Below are 15,689 nucleotides of genomic sequence, written 5' to 3'. Positions count from 1 at the left end.
GAGATGTGATTACAAACAAAGTATTTGACAGAATGCCCACACATAGAGCTACTTGAATTTTTTTTGTATTACCCTATATGTGCATACCACATTCCTTGAATTCAGTAGACAAAATTCTAATTCAACCGTAATTACTACTGTTAATTAACTATAGATAGGCATAAAACATAACAATAACCCTCCCGGCGGCGTTGAGCGCTCCAAGGGGAGGGGGCGCTGGCCCTTCTCACTGGTCCTCTCCTCTCCCCTGCCTCTCCCATCTGTTTTCTTTGTTTTTCCGTTTTTCTGTGTGTTTTGTTAAGTATTGTTTTCCTCATTGCGAGGTGGTGTCCCCCTTGTCGTGTGCGATGCCGTTTTTGCCGTGTGCTGTTTAGTCCCAGCTCATCCCAGGTGTTTATGTTGTGGGGGTGGTGTTGGAGCTCTTTTGCGGAATAGTGTGGGGGAAGGTCTTGGCGGATATGACCCTTTCCCTTTTCTGGTATCTCCTTCCCATAACAGATTGACGTTTTGGCTATTTGCCACGGGTTTGCTTCAACTTTTTGGAGTCAGGTACACAATGTTTGTGTTTCGTTTTCAACGGTTGCCTGCTGGTCTAGCCCTTAACGGGCACCATTTTGTTGATGCTAGGAGTTTTGCTCAGTGTGCTGAGTAATGTCATTGTGTCTATTTTCCTTGTGATTGTATTTGTTTGCTTATTGCTTAGCTAGTTTTGCTGGGCTGTAATGTTTTAGCATCAATGAAATCTTATTTCATAAAAAAAAAAAAAAAAAAAAAAAACTATAGATATACAATTAACGAAATTAAACCTACAGAAACCAAAATAAAAAATAACCTAAACTACAAGCGCTTCAATAATAATTTGACCTCCAATATATATACTAATCTCCTATTCACAGAAATTAAATTATCTTTTTCTAATTTACTATTTTAATCTTTAAAATGTATATATATTTTAATCTTTAAAATGTATATACATTTTAACTATGTTTAGTAAAAAAGTTAGTCAGAGAGAAAAATAATTTAACTATATGCTGCAAACATCTTTGCCTAGGCTCGCCTGTTCAAATTGATATTGACCATGACAAATTATCCAAATGATGAAGAGAAAAGAAACCTGTTTTTTTTGGGCCAATGAAGAGAAAAGAAACCTAATTTATCAACATGTGAATATGTGATGATTGTCTGAGTGAAATCCACGCAGTTGGATATAGGTGGGGCGGACTCAACCCAGGTAAATACATACCCATGTAAGCATGCATGGCTTGCACACACTACCCTTGATGCAAAGTTAATGCATTTTAACAAGCTGCAGAGCATCAGCACTCAACCCAATACATATAGCATTGGTAAATCAAACGCATTGCAGCATTGATTTCTTGCACAAACATACCAATTTAGTGGCAGCCATAAAATATGGAGATCAATGTTGATATTGGAGACTATGTAGATGGTCTACTGTACCCCAAGAAGACCATCAATGCAATTGACAATTTCACATGACAACATCATGTGTATGCATAGATCCACATAGTAACATACTACCTTCCCCTATGCAAATCATCAGCACATCCCAAGAACCACCACCCAAGTGCGTATCTGTCCACTAACGAGGCACTCATATCCATCTGAATTTATGCCAGGGCTTCCGGCTGCTAACCGCATTGATGTCAAAATAAAAAACTGGCCTAATAATCAGGCCTGGAAAAAAGGACCAGAAAAACTGATTAAACAAGTCCAAAAAAAGAAAAACTCAAGATAGACAGGTAAACTTGATCTCTTGTATTTGAAAATCCAATTATGCACAGAAGTCCACATAGTCTACCACTTCAACAAATTCTTAATTTCTGCTACAATGACATCCTTCGGGAGGAAAACACAAAATAGACTAATGATTACCTTGATCCCAAAACGACACTGCTTGCAGTATTAAGATAGTATGTTGTCACAAAAGATGGCCTGAGCACTGAATCACAGTGCAAACTAAGTGACGGAACACTTGCAAACTGGGCATGAAGTTCTTCTGCTGAGCCATGGATCGATACACTGAGAATGAAATGGGAAAAAGGGATTGGCAGAGGGAAAGGGAGAGGGAGGAACCAAATATTTGATGACTTGATTTGCAAGATAAAAGCTAACTAAACAAGAATAGGAGTCCATACCTCTTTGTGAAATCTGTGCAAGCAGGGAAGATGGCGAACTGTTTCTCCAATGGTTGGAGTTTCAAGACAAATTGCACAAGCTTCTTCTGAGGTATCAGTCTGTGAGACAAAGAAACCGCAAACAATACTTTATATCAAGTAATCTGCAATATCAGATAATTGGGTGCATAACCCACCACAAGAAGCAAAAAAGTAAATATGTTCATTTTTCAATATTTGCACAACTTCTATTCCACCTACTTGCACTGTAGATTGTGGCAAAGCATTAATTTGATGAGCTGTTGCACCAGCATGTTGATGATTGTTCTCATCAAGTGCCAATAACATCTCATAATCATCGCTGCAAGAAAATGAAAAGGAGGCACAAGGTAACTGAAACTGGAACTGAGAAATAATATATATATATATATATATATATATATGCTTCAAGTGTACATCCAAAGTCACAAAATGATTAATCATGCCAAATCTCTTAATGTCTGTATGAAGCCAGTGGATTAAAAAAGTAGAATTTTTTTTTCCTCTTACTTGAAACAGAATCGGATAAGAATAAGCAAGACATAAATTGATAAATAGGCTAAAATCTTACTCATTGAAATCCCTCTGAACTCGAAGCATGGGGTTATCCAGTCCCACATCACTAAGGTCCTCAACTGCAGCCTCTAAAGCTTCTAATATATTAATTCTCTGCATCACAAAGCAGAAATCTGAGTCTATAACAAAAAAACAAACAAAACTAAAATTTAACTGTAACTTGACAGAGCGTTGATCTGTGATTAAACATTCGACTATATCTTGACATTAAACTATAATTCATAGTTCTTACAATATAACTATTGCACAAAATATTTAGAGGAAATATCGTATTGTCCCCCACAAACTTTAGGATAAATGCTAATGCCTTTCTTGAACTTTAATCCTTGTGTAGGAGACAGGACAAGGATGAGATTAGACCATTAAATTAGTAGTCCTTCACCCATGTTTGATGTCTAGACCATTAAATTAGTACCCCTTAACCCATGTTTGATGTCACAGCTAAGAATTGAATTAGCAATCTTAGAAAACAATTTAATTTCAAATAAGCCCAGATAACATGTGGTCCCAAAAAAAATCCCCTCTTCCTTTTCCTCACCTGTGTCAATAAGTTTGTCTTCATTCAAGCCATTTATTCAAATAAGTGAGTTCTTTACAAAGACACAAAACATAAGGTATATGAAATCTTGTAAGCATGTAAATCACTCGAATAAAAAAACCAAAAATATTTCTTATCCAAAAAAGACATAATACTAAAAGTGACTATGGAAGAAATAAAAATATCCTTCGATGTAAAATTATAATTTTAAGGTTTATTATGAATAATACAACAATGGTCAACTATATGCTTTACTTAACTTATTTTCATGTAAATAGATGGAACAAAACATATAGTTAATATGCTACATTGATAGTTATTAAAAAACAATAAGTGTAGTTAAATATGAACATGCACCAAAAATAGAACAACATCGTGCAAAGTCCAATCATATACTGCCCCAAACACAGAACGACACTCAAAGGTTCCAATACTGTCCTTAGATTGTGTGCCAGTTTCGTTAGATCAGACCATAAATAAGAGATAGACCAGTTTCGTTATCATGTGACTGACATGTGCCAAAGAATTACCATGTAACTAATGGGTCTAACACGTGTAAATTACTAATGGAATTACAAAATTACTCCTTGAGCTTCACATACCTCCCATCTCTTGTCTCTCCTCCACCACCCACTCCCACCCCCCTCTCACCACATCACCCAAGCTTTTGCTACTTAGGTCTAAAACCAATATGTTTTCCATTTTTTTTTTTCACTAAAATCAGAAACCTAACTGGTCAATTTTGTGGCTGCTGTCATAAAAACATGCTGACATATAGAGCTCTATTTCAATAATCTTGTGATAAAATGTCCAGATTTGTGCACATTTCATTATTAAATATGGATGTGGGCATTTTTCAATATGATGCCATGCTTCCTCATCTGTTTATTGATAGAGAAGAACATAATATTGATGTACATTGCTTGTTTTGAAATGAGACCAAGCACATCTATTTATATTAGAAATATGTACATGACAGACCAAAATACTCTTGCAGGTGAAACAGCAAAAAAAATTAATAATAGAGCTAAAAGACACATATCTCCAACAGATAGCTTGATGATGCAGTGCTTTCCCTTCCTCATCTGTTTATTGATATCCTTCTCATTCTAATTTCTCAAATTTATTGGCAGGAAGCCCATTAATATAGTGCTTTAACTTCAATAGCAATGCAAAATATGACTTGATTGTGGTGGTGAGAAGGGAGGTGGGTGTGTGTGAATGTGATGGTGGTTGGCACAGAGAGAGAGAGAGAGAGAGAGAGAGAGAGAGAGAGAGAGAGAGAGAGAGAGAGAGAGAGAGAGAGAGAGAGAGAGTGGAGGCGGGTGGGTGTGATGGTGGCATGCAAAGAAGAGAAAGAAAAGGAAGGTGATTGAAGCTACAAACAAGAAATAATTTGCATGCATGATACCTGTTCGTTATGTGACAATTTTCTAGAGTGAAATGTCATCATATGACCCGTATAAAATTTTTCCATTACAGTTTGAGCTAGCAAAGGAGACTATTTGACGCAACCTAAAAGTTCATACTGGGGGCCGCATTGAGGGCAACATTATTTCCCAGAAAATCCAAAAGAAAAAATGCCTTGAAAAACAATCAAGATAAATCTCCTCACCCCAAACTAGGGGACAACTTATATATCTCTTAAAGGGTTATTTGTATCATCCAATCACAGCAAGTAAGAAGCAGAAAATACGGATCCATTTAATAACATTTTTGTTTTTTGTTTTAAATTAAAAAGAAAAAGAGGAGATAGATGAGAGAAGTGAACAAGTGAGGAGGAATAGATAAAACTAAAAAGCATTAAACTTTTATTTAGTTTTTATTTTAAAACATTCTATGTATTATTGTTTTACTCTCCCTTAATTCTTTCATCTCCCTTCTTTCTTATCTTCCTCTCTCCTTTCTTTCTTTAATTAAAAAAACCAAAAATAAAAAACAAAAACGTTATCGAACAGACCCTATAAAATAGAAGGGATAAAACAGGTACCATGTCTAGATCCATGCCCAAAGGAAATCGCAGATTTCTTCCTCTAGTTGATACTCTGGGAGACTGGCTGCGAAAGCGACTCCTTAACTGTGCCATTCTAGAAGAGGTAGGAAGTCGAGCCTGGGTTCCTCTCCTAGTCGAAGGGTTTTGAAAAGACTCTGGTCGGGGTTGTCTATGTTGATGCAAGATCGTCGAGCCTCCCTACATAACATACAAAAAGAAAAAATTAAGGATACGAAACACTGCTATCAAACAGCATAAAACTCATAGTCATTACATAGAGAAATAAATGTCCATTTGCCCATCATCAGAAATGTTTTTTTAATGAAATTTAGTCTCAAAATTACATCTTCCTTTTATGTTTCTTTTATCTTCCAATCATCCATACACCAAATATCAGAATGCTAGCATGATTGAGAAAATAGAAAAACTAAACTTAAGGATGATATGCATCACTGCAGAATAACAAAGCATTTGGTTTTCTTTATTCATGAGGATCTCCATATATGGCATCGTGACACTTGTATCTTAAACAGACCTAACACCTAACATCTTGCACAATCTCCATAAAGAGTTGGTTTTCAAACTAAGGTTTCCAGAGAAACACACAAAGATGGGGGTTTTACACTATGAAACCCGGGGAGGGGGAGAGAGAGAGCGTACGATTTGAAAGACTTTAAACTCATCAGCTTATTGGAAAAGGTGTTGGCACATCACTTGAAGAGTGTTCAGTAACTTTGCCTCAGAGAAGTAGATTGCATATGTGGAGGGAGACAGGTTCTTAATTATATTCTTCTGGTTAATGAGTGCTTTAATTCAAAACTTCAGTCAAGGAAGAATGGTACTATTTGCAAATTAGATATTGATAAGGCTTAAGACCATGTCAACTTTACCACTTACTGTATATCCAGAGTAAAATGAGGTTCAGTGAAAATCAGAGGTTGTGGATTCAATTCTATATCTACTGTTAAGTTTTCAGTCTTAGTCAATGGTAGTCCTTTGCAATTTTTTTTGTTGATGGTTAAGTTAAAATCAGAGGTTGTGGATTCAATTCTATATATCTACTGTTAAGTTTTCAGTCTTAGTCAACGGTAGTCCTTAGCAATTTGTTTTGAGGATTCAGTTTTAATATCACCAACGCAACTAAAAGGCTTACACTTCCTATAATGTAAAAATCTTAGCTCTTCTTTGTGTGGGCCTACATGGGTCCTGCATGGACAAATACATGAACGACTAAGATTGGTGCAATCCCAAATATTCAATTATAGGGAATATCACCCCAGGCTTAGTTTCTCTTTATTTAGCTTTGCTAGGTTGTACCGAATTCATTTTGGAACTCGCTATAGTGCTAGACTGGCAAATTTGTTAAAAAATCTAATTCACCAGCTCGAAGATATTAATTTTATGCATGATTGGTTAGAGAGAAATATTAGTCTTTGAAGGAGTATAAAACCCTATAATAGAATTAACAAATTCAACTGTTGCCTTATTGAGTAAAACATTAGTCCTAACTGTGAGTTGCCACAACTCAATGGTGTATCACGTGCAAGACATTACATTGTCAAGCAAATTGATATGAAAAATACTAAATAGAACTTGACAGACTGGGTTGACAAATACTTTTTTTTCTTTCAGTTTCTAAGAATAGAGACCAGAGCTGGCTGGCAGACTGGCACAGCAGGATAATGATTCATTAATGTGTGAGTGTGATATCTAATATTCTATGACCACATGTATCAAAATATTTCTAAATAATCATTTGACAGTCGCCATAAATTGAATTTTTATTTTCAAATAAAGAGGTTCACTCACCCGATGTGATATATTGCGACTTCCACTAGTAGAAGTATTTAAAGAATTCTCCTCTTGCTGCAGTGCCCAAGCTAGATGTTCATCAACCTGCTACAACATGGACAGATATCAAACATTTCGAAAAAGAAAAGCATCAAAATGTTCACAGCAAAGTCCACTAAAAAGCACTGACCTCACCACCTCCAATGATAGGTGCCTCATGATATAATTGTTCCTGGAGTTCACGAGCCAATATCTCATCCGCTTCGAGTTGTCTTGCCCTAGCATCTGAATCATCATTCATGGAATCAATACCATGGGGGGCAGAGTGACCTGCAGCAGGTGACAACTCATCAACTTCAATAACTGGACCCAACATTCCCTGAAATTGACGTCTCTGGATCCTGGATGATTTCAAATTTTCAGATGCCTCAGATGAACCAAGAAAAACAATATCTGAGTTACCAGATACTGATGTAGAGCATTCGCCATGATTTCTCAAACTTAATCCCCGTTTCCTCTGCCTTTTAATAACGGTCTTAGCTGCATGCTGAGGTCCAGCTATCCGGTCTAGGTCGGACACAAGTCCTGAAGCTGTTAGAGTTGCATTTAGATCTTCTACAAAATCATCTTCAGTCCTTTGATATTCTTCACTCCTAGTATCCCTCCTCTCTACTTTATATTCATGTTGATTGGCAAAGGTTCCAACACCATTAATCCTGCTGGGAAGATTCTCAGTTGAATCAGAAGAGAAATGGTCCATTTTCTTTGAACGATTACGTGTAGATCTCCAACCACCTAGTCCTTCAGAGCATCCAGATATATCCCTACTGACATTACCGGTTCCATTAGCTTCTTTATTATCATTCACAAGACTGCTGCAAAAACATATTATGTCATAAGATCTCAAGATATTGGTAATTAGAAGGGACAACATACAAAGCTTATCATCAATACACACTGTTGGCAACAACAGTCAAGAAATAATAAAACAAATAAAAATTCTCAACAGTCATATGGAGACAAATTTTTTATTTTTTTTGTTAAGAATTTCTGTTGTTTTTGAGAACAAAGTCCAAAACATTAAAGGAAGAAAAGGCTAATCTCATAGGGTTTCACATCAGGCACTTGAAAAAAATTTAAAAAGTCATAAAAAAGGTAAAATCCATGAAGAAAGTTATTACCAAATTTCAAACATGAGTGATATTATACAACCAAGCCATAGCACTACAGTACCTACTTATCACAACCCGTATCTACTATTTTCTCAGCTTTAGAAGAGAAGGGGGGAAAAAGTTAAGTTCAGCATTCCCAAATAGATTGTAAAAAGGAACACACAAGGACATAAGACCCCCAATTTCGACCCAAAAAAAAAAAAAAAAAAAAACTACAAGTACAGAGTTGAATGCTCTCTCTGACACAAGCAGAAGAAACACAGGTATTATGATTTAACCAATCCAGATGTCAAGACATGATGTTTGGTAAAGAAATTATAAATCACAAAATTAACTGGTGAAAAAACATACTAGTTGTAGAGAGGAACCATAGAAAAGGGAAAGAATGCAAGCAACGAACAGTTATGCAAGTGATAGTAAAACAAGACGCGAAATTAGTGCTTGTATAAATTGATCTCATTTCGAAACAGTAAAAGACAATGCTTGAATGTTGGAACCAAACTAAATACAGCAGAATGACACCCATCAAACAAAATATAATCAATCACACATTAACAAAAGACATAATTAAAGAGCATCTTGAACAAAATACCTGTTAGATGTATGAATAAATCTTGCATTATTCTCCTTTGGTGTAGAAGAATGAGCTATTACCCCTTTCCCTTTCTCTTTCACTCTTTCAAAACTATTATTGTCTTCACTTATGTCTATGACATATGGTGAACCATTGGATCCCACATCTCTTGCATGACTCTGTTGAATATTCTTTGAACTATTATTAGGCTGTTCAGCCAATTGTTTAGCCCTTGTTGCTATATTATGTGGGGAAATACAGCCATTTCGCACCAACCTTTTTTGGCCACTGACTCTTGGCAAGGTAGAAGAATGAAGAGGCATGGACTTTTGTTGCTCCGTTCTACGTTGATGATCAGTGGACAGGTCAACCCCTTTGCCAAGACCCTTATTGTCATCTACCTTTTCCTTCCCCTTGATGGCATTTTTGGATCTCTCCAAATAATTTGGCACGCAATCTATAGAACTGCCAACTGACACTGTTCTCCCTTTTCTTGTGCCTTCAGCAACAAAATCTTCTAATTCACCATGTGGAAAAACCATTTTGGATAATTGGGTGTGCCCATTCTGTTTGGTTAAATCAAAATATTTAGTGTTTTCTTGGCAAGCAGATGATTTAGGAGAAATTTTAATGCTCATAGACTTTCCTTTGTCCATATGTTCAGTTCCAGTAGAATGTTTGGCCTCACAACTGGAGCTTTTTCCCACTGCTGCTCTCCTAAAGTGAGCATTCTGGGAAGATGATCCTGAGGAAGGAACACTAGAGTTGCTGCAACTCTTAACTTCGAGATTGCTAACATTTCTTGGAGGATGACAAACTATTCTTCTACTCTGCCCATTTTCACTGACAAATTTACCCCTGAGCCTCAGCCCATTCACAGATTTTTCATCCACAAGGTGTGGATTACTCAGGTGACAAGCTAATGCTGAATTACAAACTTTAGCAACAGATTCCCTGCCAATAACATGTCTGGCAGCTAATCTATCAGGTGTGTCAGGTACATCCACTACCTGATCGATGTCCATGTCCTCCATAATCTGCATTAATTTGATAATAGTAATAAATTAAATGAATCAGCACCAGCACATTTAGTCAATATTAGAATCCACCCTAAAAATAATATCAAACCCATTAAAGAGTGTCAAACCCAAAATGTAGAATGAATAATGTTTTTCTTGTATTTAATAAGAGATTCCAAGAGATAAAATTTCCTAGATAGTGAAAATAGAAAAAAGGAAGACGTTCGATTCATTGTGAGACAAGTTTCAGTGGTGCCCAATCAAAGAAATCATCCTGGGTTACCAATCAAGTATCAAGCTTTATGATAAAGATATTTGATGTGCAAGATGCATGATGCATTACACCATATAATTCATTCCTAGATAATCATTTGACAAGACATGGTAATGAATATCAAAATAACTAGCAGATATATTTCATGACACTAAACTTACAAATTATAATCACCTTGAAACATAAAAAGGATCAATGTTTAACAAAACAAAATAAAGAGGGATCAATGCACAACAGAAAAATTAATTTCTTTGTTTGGTCTGAACAGCAAATTTAAAATTATAAAGGAAAATGTAACAAACAATTATATAGAAAAAATAAACTTTAACTTAAAAATTTTTTTGAATTGCTTACATGAGTCACCAATCAGTCTCAAAAATAAAAAATCATACAAAAGAATTAGGAATTAAACAATCCCAATAAAACACATAATACCTAATTTAACAAAAAAAATTAAAAAATTAAAAAATAAAAGAGAAATCAGATGACAGAGAATCAGAATGGGAATGGATAAGAAAATCAAATGCATCATAAGGAAATAAACCCGATTAAATTCAAAATTTATGAGATTTGAAAGCAAACCATAGAAAAAAAAATAATAAAATAAAATAAAACAATAACCTGAGATTTTCGTTGTTGTTGTTGTGGATTCACATCCAAAAGAAAGCGAAGTCCAGAAATTGAACGGAAGGAAGAGGAAGATGATCTCAGACGCTCGTGTTCAATCTCTGTGTGTATTTTGAACGATGAACCCACCCCACCCGTTATCCGTCTCCCCTCAGTGGCGGAAATGGGTCGGGTCGGTGGACCTTTGGGTCGAGCTTTTAGGGTAACTCGTAAAACTTTTGGGCCGAGCCTAGCCCTAATTTCCACCCCAGGAAAAAAAAAAAAAAAAATTCTTAGATAATGCTCAAAATAATAACAACCTTTAGGCTTTTTATTTTTTTATTTTATGGAAAGAGAATCATCTATATAATAAAACAAAACGGTTTTTAAATCCTAAAATTTATCTCCGGGTTCAAATGACTGAGATCGTTTCGGCTTTCATCCAATGATCCATTATCTATTTCTCAAATTTATTTTTTCACCCATGAGAATTGGTTTATCGCATCTCTCTCTTTAATTAATTTCCCCTTTGAACATGTCACCGGCACGAGTTATCCCTAGTAAGAAGGGAAATCCAACAACACTTGTGCCTTTATCCAAGAAGGGATAGAAAAACCCCATCTTTGGAGAGAACCACAATGTGAAGCATGAAGCATTGACGTAGCACCCCCGTTATAAGATCGAGGCACAAATTGACACGACGAATTCAGAAAAGAACACCAAACTTCCTTAGGCTCATCTAACAAATGACCATCGGAAGCTAAATCCAACCCCCGCCTATTAAATCGAGATACAACAGAATATGCATCCAACTCCAATGACACAGAGTTAAACCCAACCACCAAAGCAAATTCAATTTCGCGCAAGATAGCTAACCCTTCAATTTGCTGCGAGGAAGTGACATCGATGAGAGGAAGGGCCTAGCCACCTCAACCTCCCCCACCCAGTAACGAATGATAACACCAACACCAGCAGCCCCAGAAACAGAATTAAAAGAACCATCAATATTCAACTTGTAACACCCCTCTATGGGGGCACGCCACTTTTTCACAACCGCGGCCCCGAAGAGACAACAGGACATTGAGCATCCTAATACTCTGCAAGGTATTTCAGAGCCACCTCACAAACATGCCCAACCTGCATGGACGTCTGCTTATGCATGAATAAATTCCTCTCAAACCACATCCTCCAGAGAATAACCACAAATTGCTTAAACGTGACGGTAGAGAGATGAGAATTAAAAAACTCCAGTAAACTCCCAAAGTCAGACCCTACCCAAGAGCGAATAGAAAAATAAGGAGGGAAACACTTCCAAACCTTGCGAGCAAACTTGCAAAACCAGAAGATGTGAAGGAGCGACTCTGAAGCCAGACAACAATGCGAGCAAGCAACAAGGGGCCGGAGTGATCGTACGAGTATGAAGATTAGCCATACATGGCAAACCATTATGGACAACACTCCACACAAACAACCGAATCTTTGCCGGTACATGCATACCCCAAACCCGACGCTAAAACACCCTGACAGCTTGTGGATCCGAAGTCAAACCAACACCCTCCTTCGCGAGAAGCCGTTACAGCCCCACCCTATAGCCACTGTTCACCGTAAACTCACCAGAAGGTGTGTAGTGCCAGACCCACCTATCACGGGAATGAGAGAGGCCAAGAGGAACAGCAAGAATAGCTACCGCATCCTTCGGTAAAAAATGAACCTTAACAAATGCTGTATTCCAACCACCAGATGCCGTGACAAGGGAACTAACAGCTCCATCCTATGACAACATCGGAAGAGAGGAAACACAGAAATCCAAATCACGAGGGAGCCAAGCCTCACCATAAATGAAAGTATCCCTACCATTCCCAATCTTTTTCCTTAAACATGATTGAAGCAACTCCCTACCCTACAACAAGGAATGCCAAATATAAGAGGAACCTCGACCCTTCGCAGCATCAAGAAAAGAAGTGGTAGGAAAATAATGAGCTTTAAGAATGTGAGAAGCAAGAGAAGTTGCCAGCCCTGTTTAGCCATAAGAGCTAGATTAAAAGTCTGTAAATCTTTAAAACCCAAACCCCCATCATCTCGAGGTTGACAAATTTTCAACCAATTAAGCCAATGAATCCCAGCCCACCAGTAAGAAGCAGTAAGAGAGTTAAGCATGTCATAAACTTTGGTCGGAATTTTAAATAAACTCATAGCAAAGGACGAGATAGCCTGAGAAACCGCCTTAATCAACACAACTTTACCGGCCTTGGATAACAACTTTTCTTTCCAACCAGAAAGCCATTTACGTAACCAACCAAATAAACCATCAAAGCTTCTGTCATTTGACACCCAACAATAGTAGGCAAGCCAAGATATTTCTCATGAAACGTGACCATAGGAACCTGCAACAACGAAATATGGGGAGGGAAAGAAATAGCTGACTTATGGAGATTAATCTTCTGACTCAATGCCCCTTCATACTAACAAAAATAGCCCGCAAAGAATTACAAGCCGGCACTGAAGCATCAAAAAACAACAAACTATCATCCGCAAAAAATAAATGTGAGACCGATCGATGGCACCGATGGAGCCACCGAAACACACGTCAATAAACCCACCCTCTCCGCATAGCGAAGCAAGCCAGAGAAACCTTCTGCACATAATAAAAACATATAAGGTGAAATGAGATCACCCTGACGAAGACCATGGTGAGGCACAATATGTCCCGTAACTTGCCCCTGACAAATAATAGAGTAGGTAACAGTAGTCAAACAATCCATGACAAGTGACACAAAAGAATCCGCAAAGCCCAACCTTAGCATAACAGCACGAATAAAAGACCACTCCACCCGATCACAAGCCTTAGCCATATCTAGTTTTAGAGCAGCTTTCGGAGAACAACCCACCCAATAATAAGCTTTAGTTACTTTTTACTGTATATTACTATTAATGTTTCTATATCTATACTATAATTAAAATGGTTTTTTTTTTTTTTTTAAGAAAAGTCCAAACATGAATAGTCTAGTAGGTCCGCCTACATGCAAAAGTGAGTGATAAGTCGGTCACTTTTTAATGAACCAAGCATTTAGTATGGGCGTTAGCATTTGGCATAGTTTAATTATTTTTATTTTAAAAAATGCATTGTAATCCTAGAATTTGTAAATTGTAGGACAATTTCAATTTTAAAACCATATGAAGAAACATATTTTATACAAAATGCATTTTGTCTTTTTATTACATATACATGTGAAAATTGAATAATCAATACAAAATACGTACAATCATTAAAATTACATCCACCCTAATTTTTTTAGTTATTGTTTGACACTTACAAGCATTGTGAATAGTTTCAATCGATCTTTTAAAATAATTTAAAAAAAGGCCGAACACATAGCCCGATAAAATACGGGCACTACCTTAAAATTGTGGGTTGGTTTAACACTTTAAGGGTTTGTTTGTTACATCGGACTTGTGGAAATTGGCTCACATAAGAACTGCATCCTGCGTTTGGTACTAACCCATGCTAGCTTAAGTGAGACTACATTACATTAGCCAGTTTTAGTTAAAGCATAGGCTTAGACATTACAATATAACATTGTGTGAAAGTAGGATGCTAAATAAGAACTTGAAATATATATCTTCAAAGGCCACATACTAGTGAATAGGGGTGGGCGACGGTCAACGTACTTGGGGCTCAACTCGCCACCGCCCGCACAACCATTGGTCAGAGCGGGTTTAGGTTAGTCGGAATAGCGGTCAGGGTTCGGGTTAAGTCGACAAGGCTTCTCACTCTCTCTCTCTCGTTGTTAAAAATGGTAGCCGCTACCACTCTCTTTCTCTCGTCTAGGTTTTTGTTTGTCTCTGTCTTACCAGAAAAAATGGCACTTTGCATGCCACTCTCTCTCGCCTGGGTCTCTGTCATACTCTCTCTCTCTCTCTCTCTCTCTCTCTCTCTCTCTCTCTCTCTCTCTCTCTCTCTTTCGTTGGCTTAAGTGCTGACGGTTGGTGAAGGATGAAACCTGAAACTGAGTCGGCGTTTATCGGTTTGAGTTGGCTTCGAATATTTTGGTCGGCGGGTCAGTCAGAGAGTCGGCTTGGACAGGTTGATGCCCACCCCTACTAGTGAAGAGAAGAGCGCTCTAGAGCTAACCAGTTATTAAGATAATACGACGCTAACCATCATTTGAGCCCACTATACACAATGTAATCTCATGATTTGAACTGTTTATTTTTTTAGTTCACATTCAAAAATCATCATTAAAAAAATCAGTAGAAATCGTTTAGTTAACTATTAGTAAACTAATTGTGTTCATGTAAATGGATGAACACAAGTTTTTCAATAAAACATGAAATAATTGTAATGATAATCAAATGGCTAAATGATTTATGATTTGATTGATTTTTTGCAAGGTTGATCTTTAATTGGTGACCTAAAATATGAACGGTTTGGATCATGAATTTAAATTACGTTGTGTAGTGAGCCTAAAAAGGTGATTAGCATAATATTATCTTACTAACTGGTTAGCTCTAGAGCATTTTTGCTAGTGAAGATATACACAAATAATATAGGGGAAGTGAAATTGCCCATGGCTCAAGATCAATATACAAAAAGAGTCTAGGCCCAACAAACTTGATTTTTTTTTTTTTTTAACAATTGAGGAGTCATGGTCACTGACAGGACCGTCCCCAGATTTCACCTCGAAATCCGGAGTAATCCTGTGGAAATCCAAATTTAAGGAAAATCCTACAGAAAATTCGGCAGAACCTCCCTTGAAAATAGACTAACCCGAATTTATAAAACTGTAGAAAACACTTCTAAGTCTTTCAACCACCTTTCCCACAAAGCAATGAGGGTCTCTGACCCGTCCAAAAATCATAATAGAACATTATACAATCAAATTCCACAGTTATTAGAGCCATCTAGATCTCAAAATAAATAGAAATATAAGGGAACATTAGCCTACAAAGTCTTCAAACGGTTACAAAA

The 15,689-nt window shown here is 37.0% G+C and overlaps 1 protein-coding gene across 4 annotated transcripts; it reads right to left on the bottom strand.

The window, feature by feature from the left end:
• Positions 1–1,027: 1,027 nt before the first annotated feature.
• LOC147292347 (RING/U-box superfamily protein) lies at positions 1,028–10,891 on the bottom strand. Of its 4 annotated transcripts, XR_015120687.1 has the most exons (10): positions 10,736–10,891; positions 8,840–9,858; positions 7,266–7,950; positions 7,094–7,183; positions 5,282–5,482; positions 2,749–2,846; positions 2,400–2,499; positions 2,160–2,258; positions 1,897–2,043; positions 1,028–1,698 (listed from the first exon to the last, which is right to left on the bottom strand). XR_015120687.1 is itself a non-coding variant. In XM_086234068.1 (9 exons), exons 2-9 carry the CDS (start codon positions 9,853–9,855, stop codon positions 1,981–1,983), a joined length of 2,352 nt encoding a protein of 783 aa, XP_086090194.1. In that variant the 5' UTR covers positions 9,856–9,858; positions 10,736–10,891; the 3' UTR covers positions 1,761–1,980. The 4 variants fall into 4 exon arrangements, 3 of the variants coding, with proteins under 3 accessions (XP_086090194.1, XP_086090195.1, XP_086090196.1); XM_086234068.1 differs by lacking the exon at positions 1,028–1,698 and having other exon boundaries at positions 1,761–2,043; XM_086234069.1 differs by lacking the exon at positions 1,028–1,698 and having other exon boundaries at positions 1,761–2,043; positions 7,094–7,180.
• Between the last annotated feature and the right edge of the window lie 4,798 nt (positions 10,892–15,689).

This window comes from Dryas octopetala, chromosome 2 (assembly GCF_963921425.1).
Source record: "Dryas octopetala chromosome 2, drDryOcto1.1, whole genome shotgun sequence".
Taxonomy (NCBI): domain Eukaryota; kingdom Viridiplantae; phylum Streptophyta; class Magnoliopsida; order Rosales; family Rosaceae; genus Dryas; species Dryas octopetala.
The sequence above is the reverse complement of the archived record's forward strand: the minus strand, read 5'-3'. Positions and strand labels throughout refer to the sequence as shown.

What these genes read in the sequence shown, in the direction of transcription:
- LOC147292347 (XM_086234068.1), bottom strand. Translation starts at nt 9,855, where the DNA reads ATGGAGGACATGGACATCGATCAGGTAGTGGATGTACCTGACACACCT. An exon ending in CTATCATTGGAGGTGGTGAG is followed by an intron (nt 7,184 to 7,265) that starts GTCAGTGCTTTT and finishes TCCATGTTGTAG; the next exon opens with CAGGTTGATGAACATCTAGC. An exon ending in GTTCAGAGGGATTTCAATGA is followed by an intron (nt 2,500 to 2,748) that starts GTAAGATTTTAG and finishes ATTTTCTTGCAG; the next exon opens with CGATGATTATGAGATGTTAT.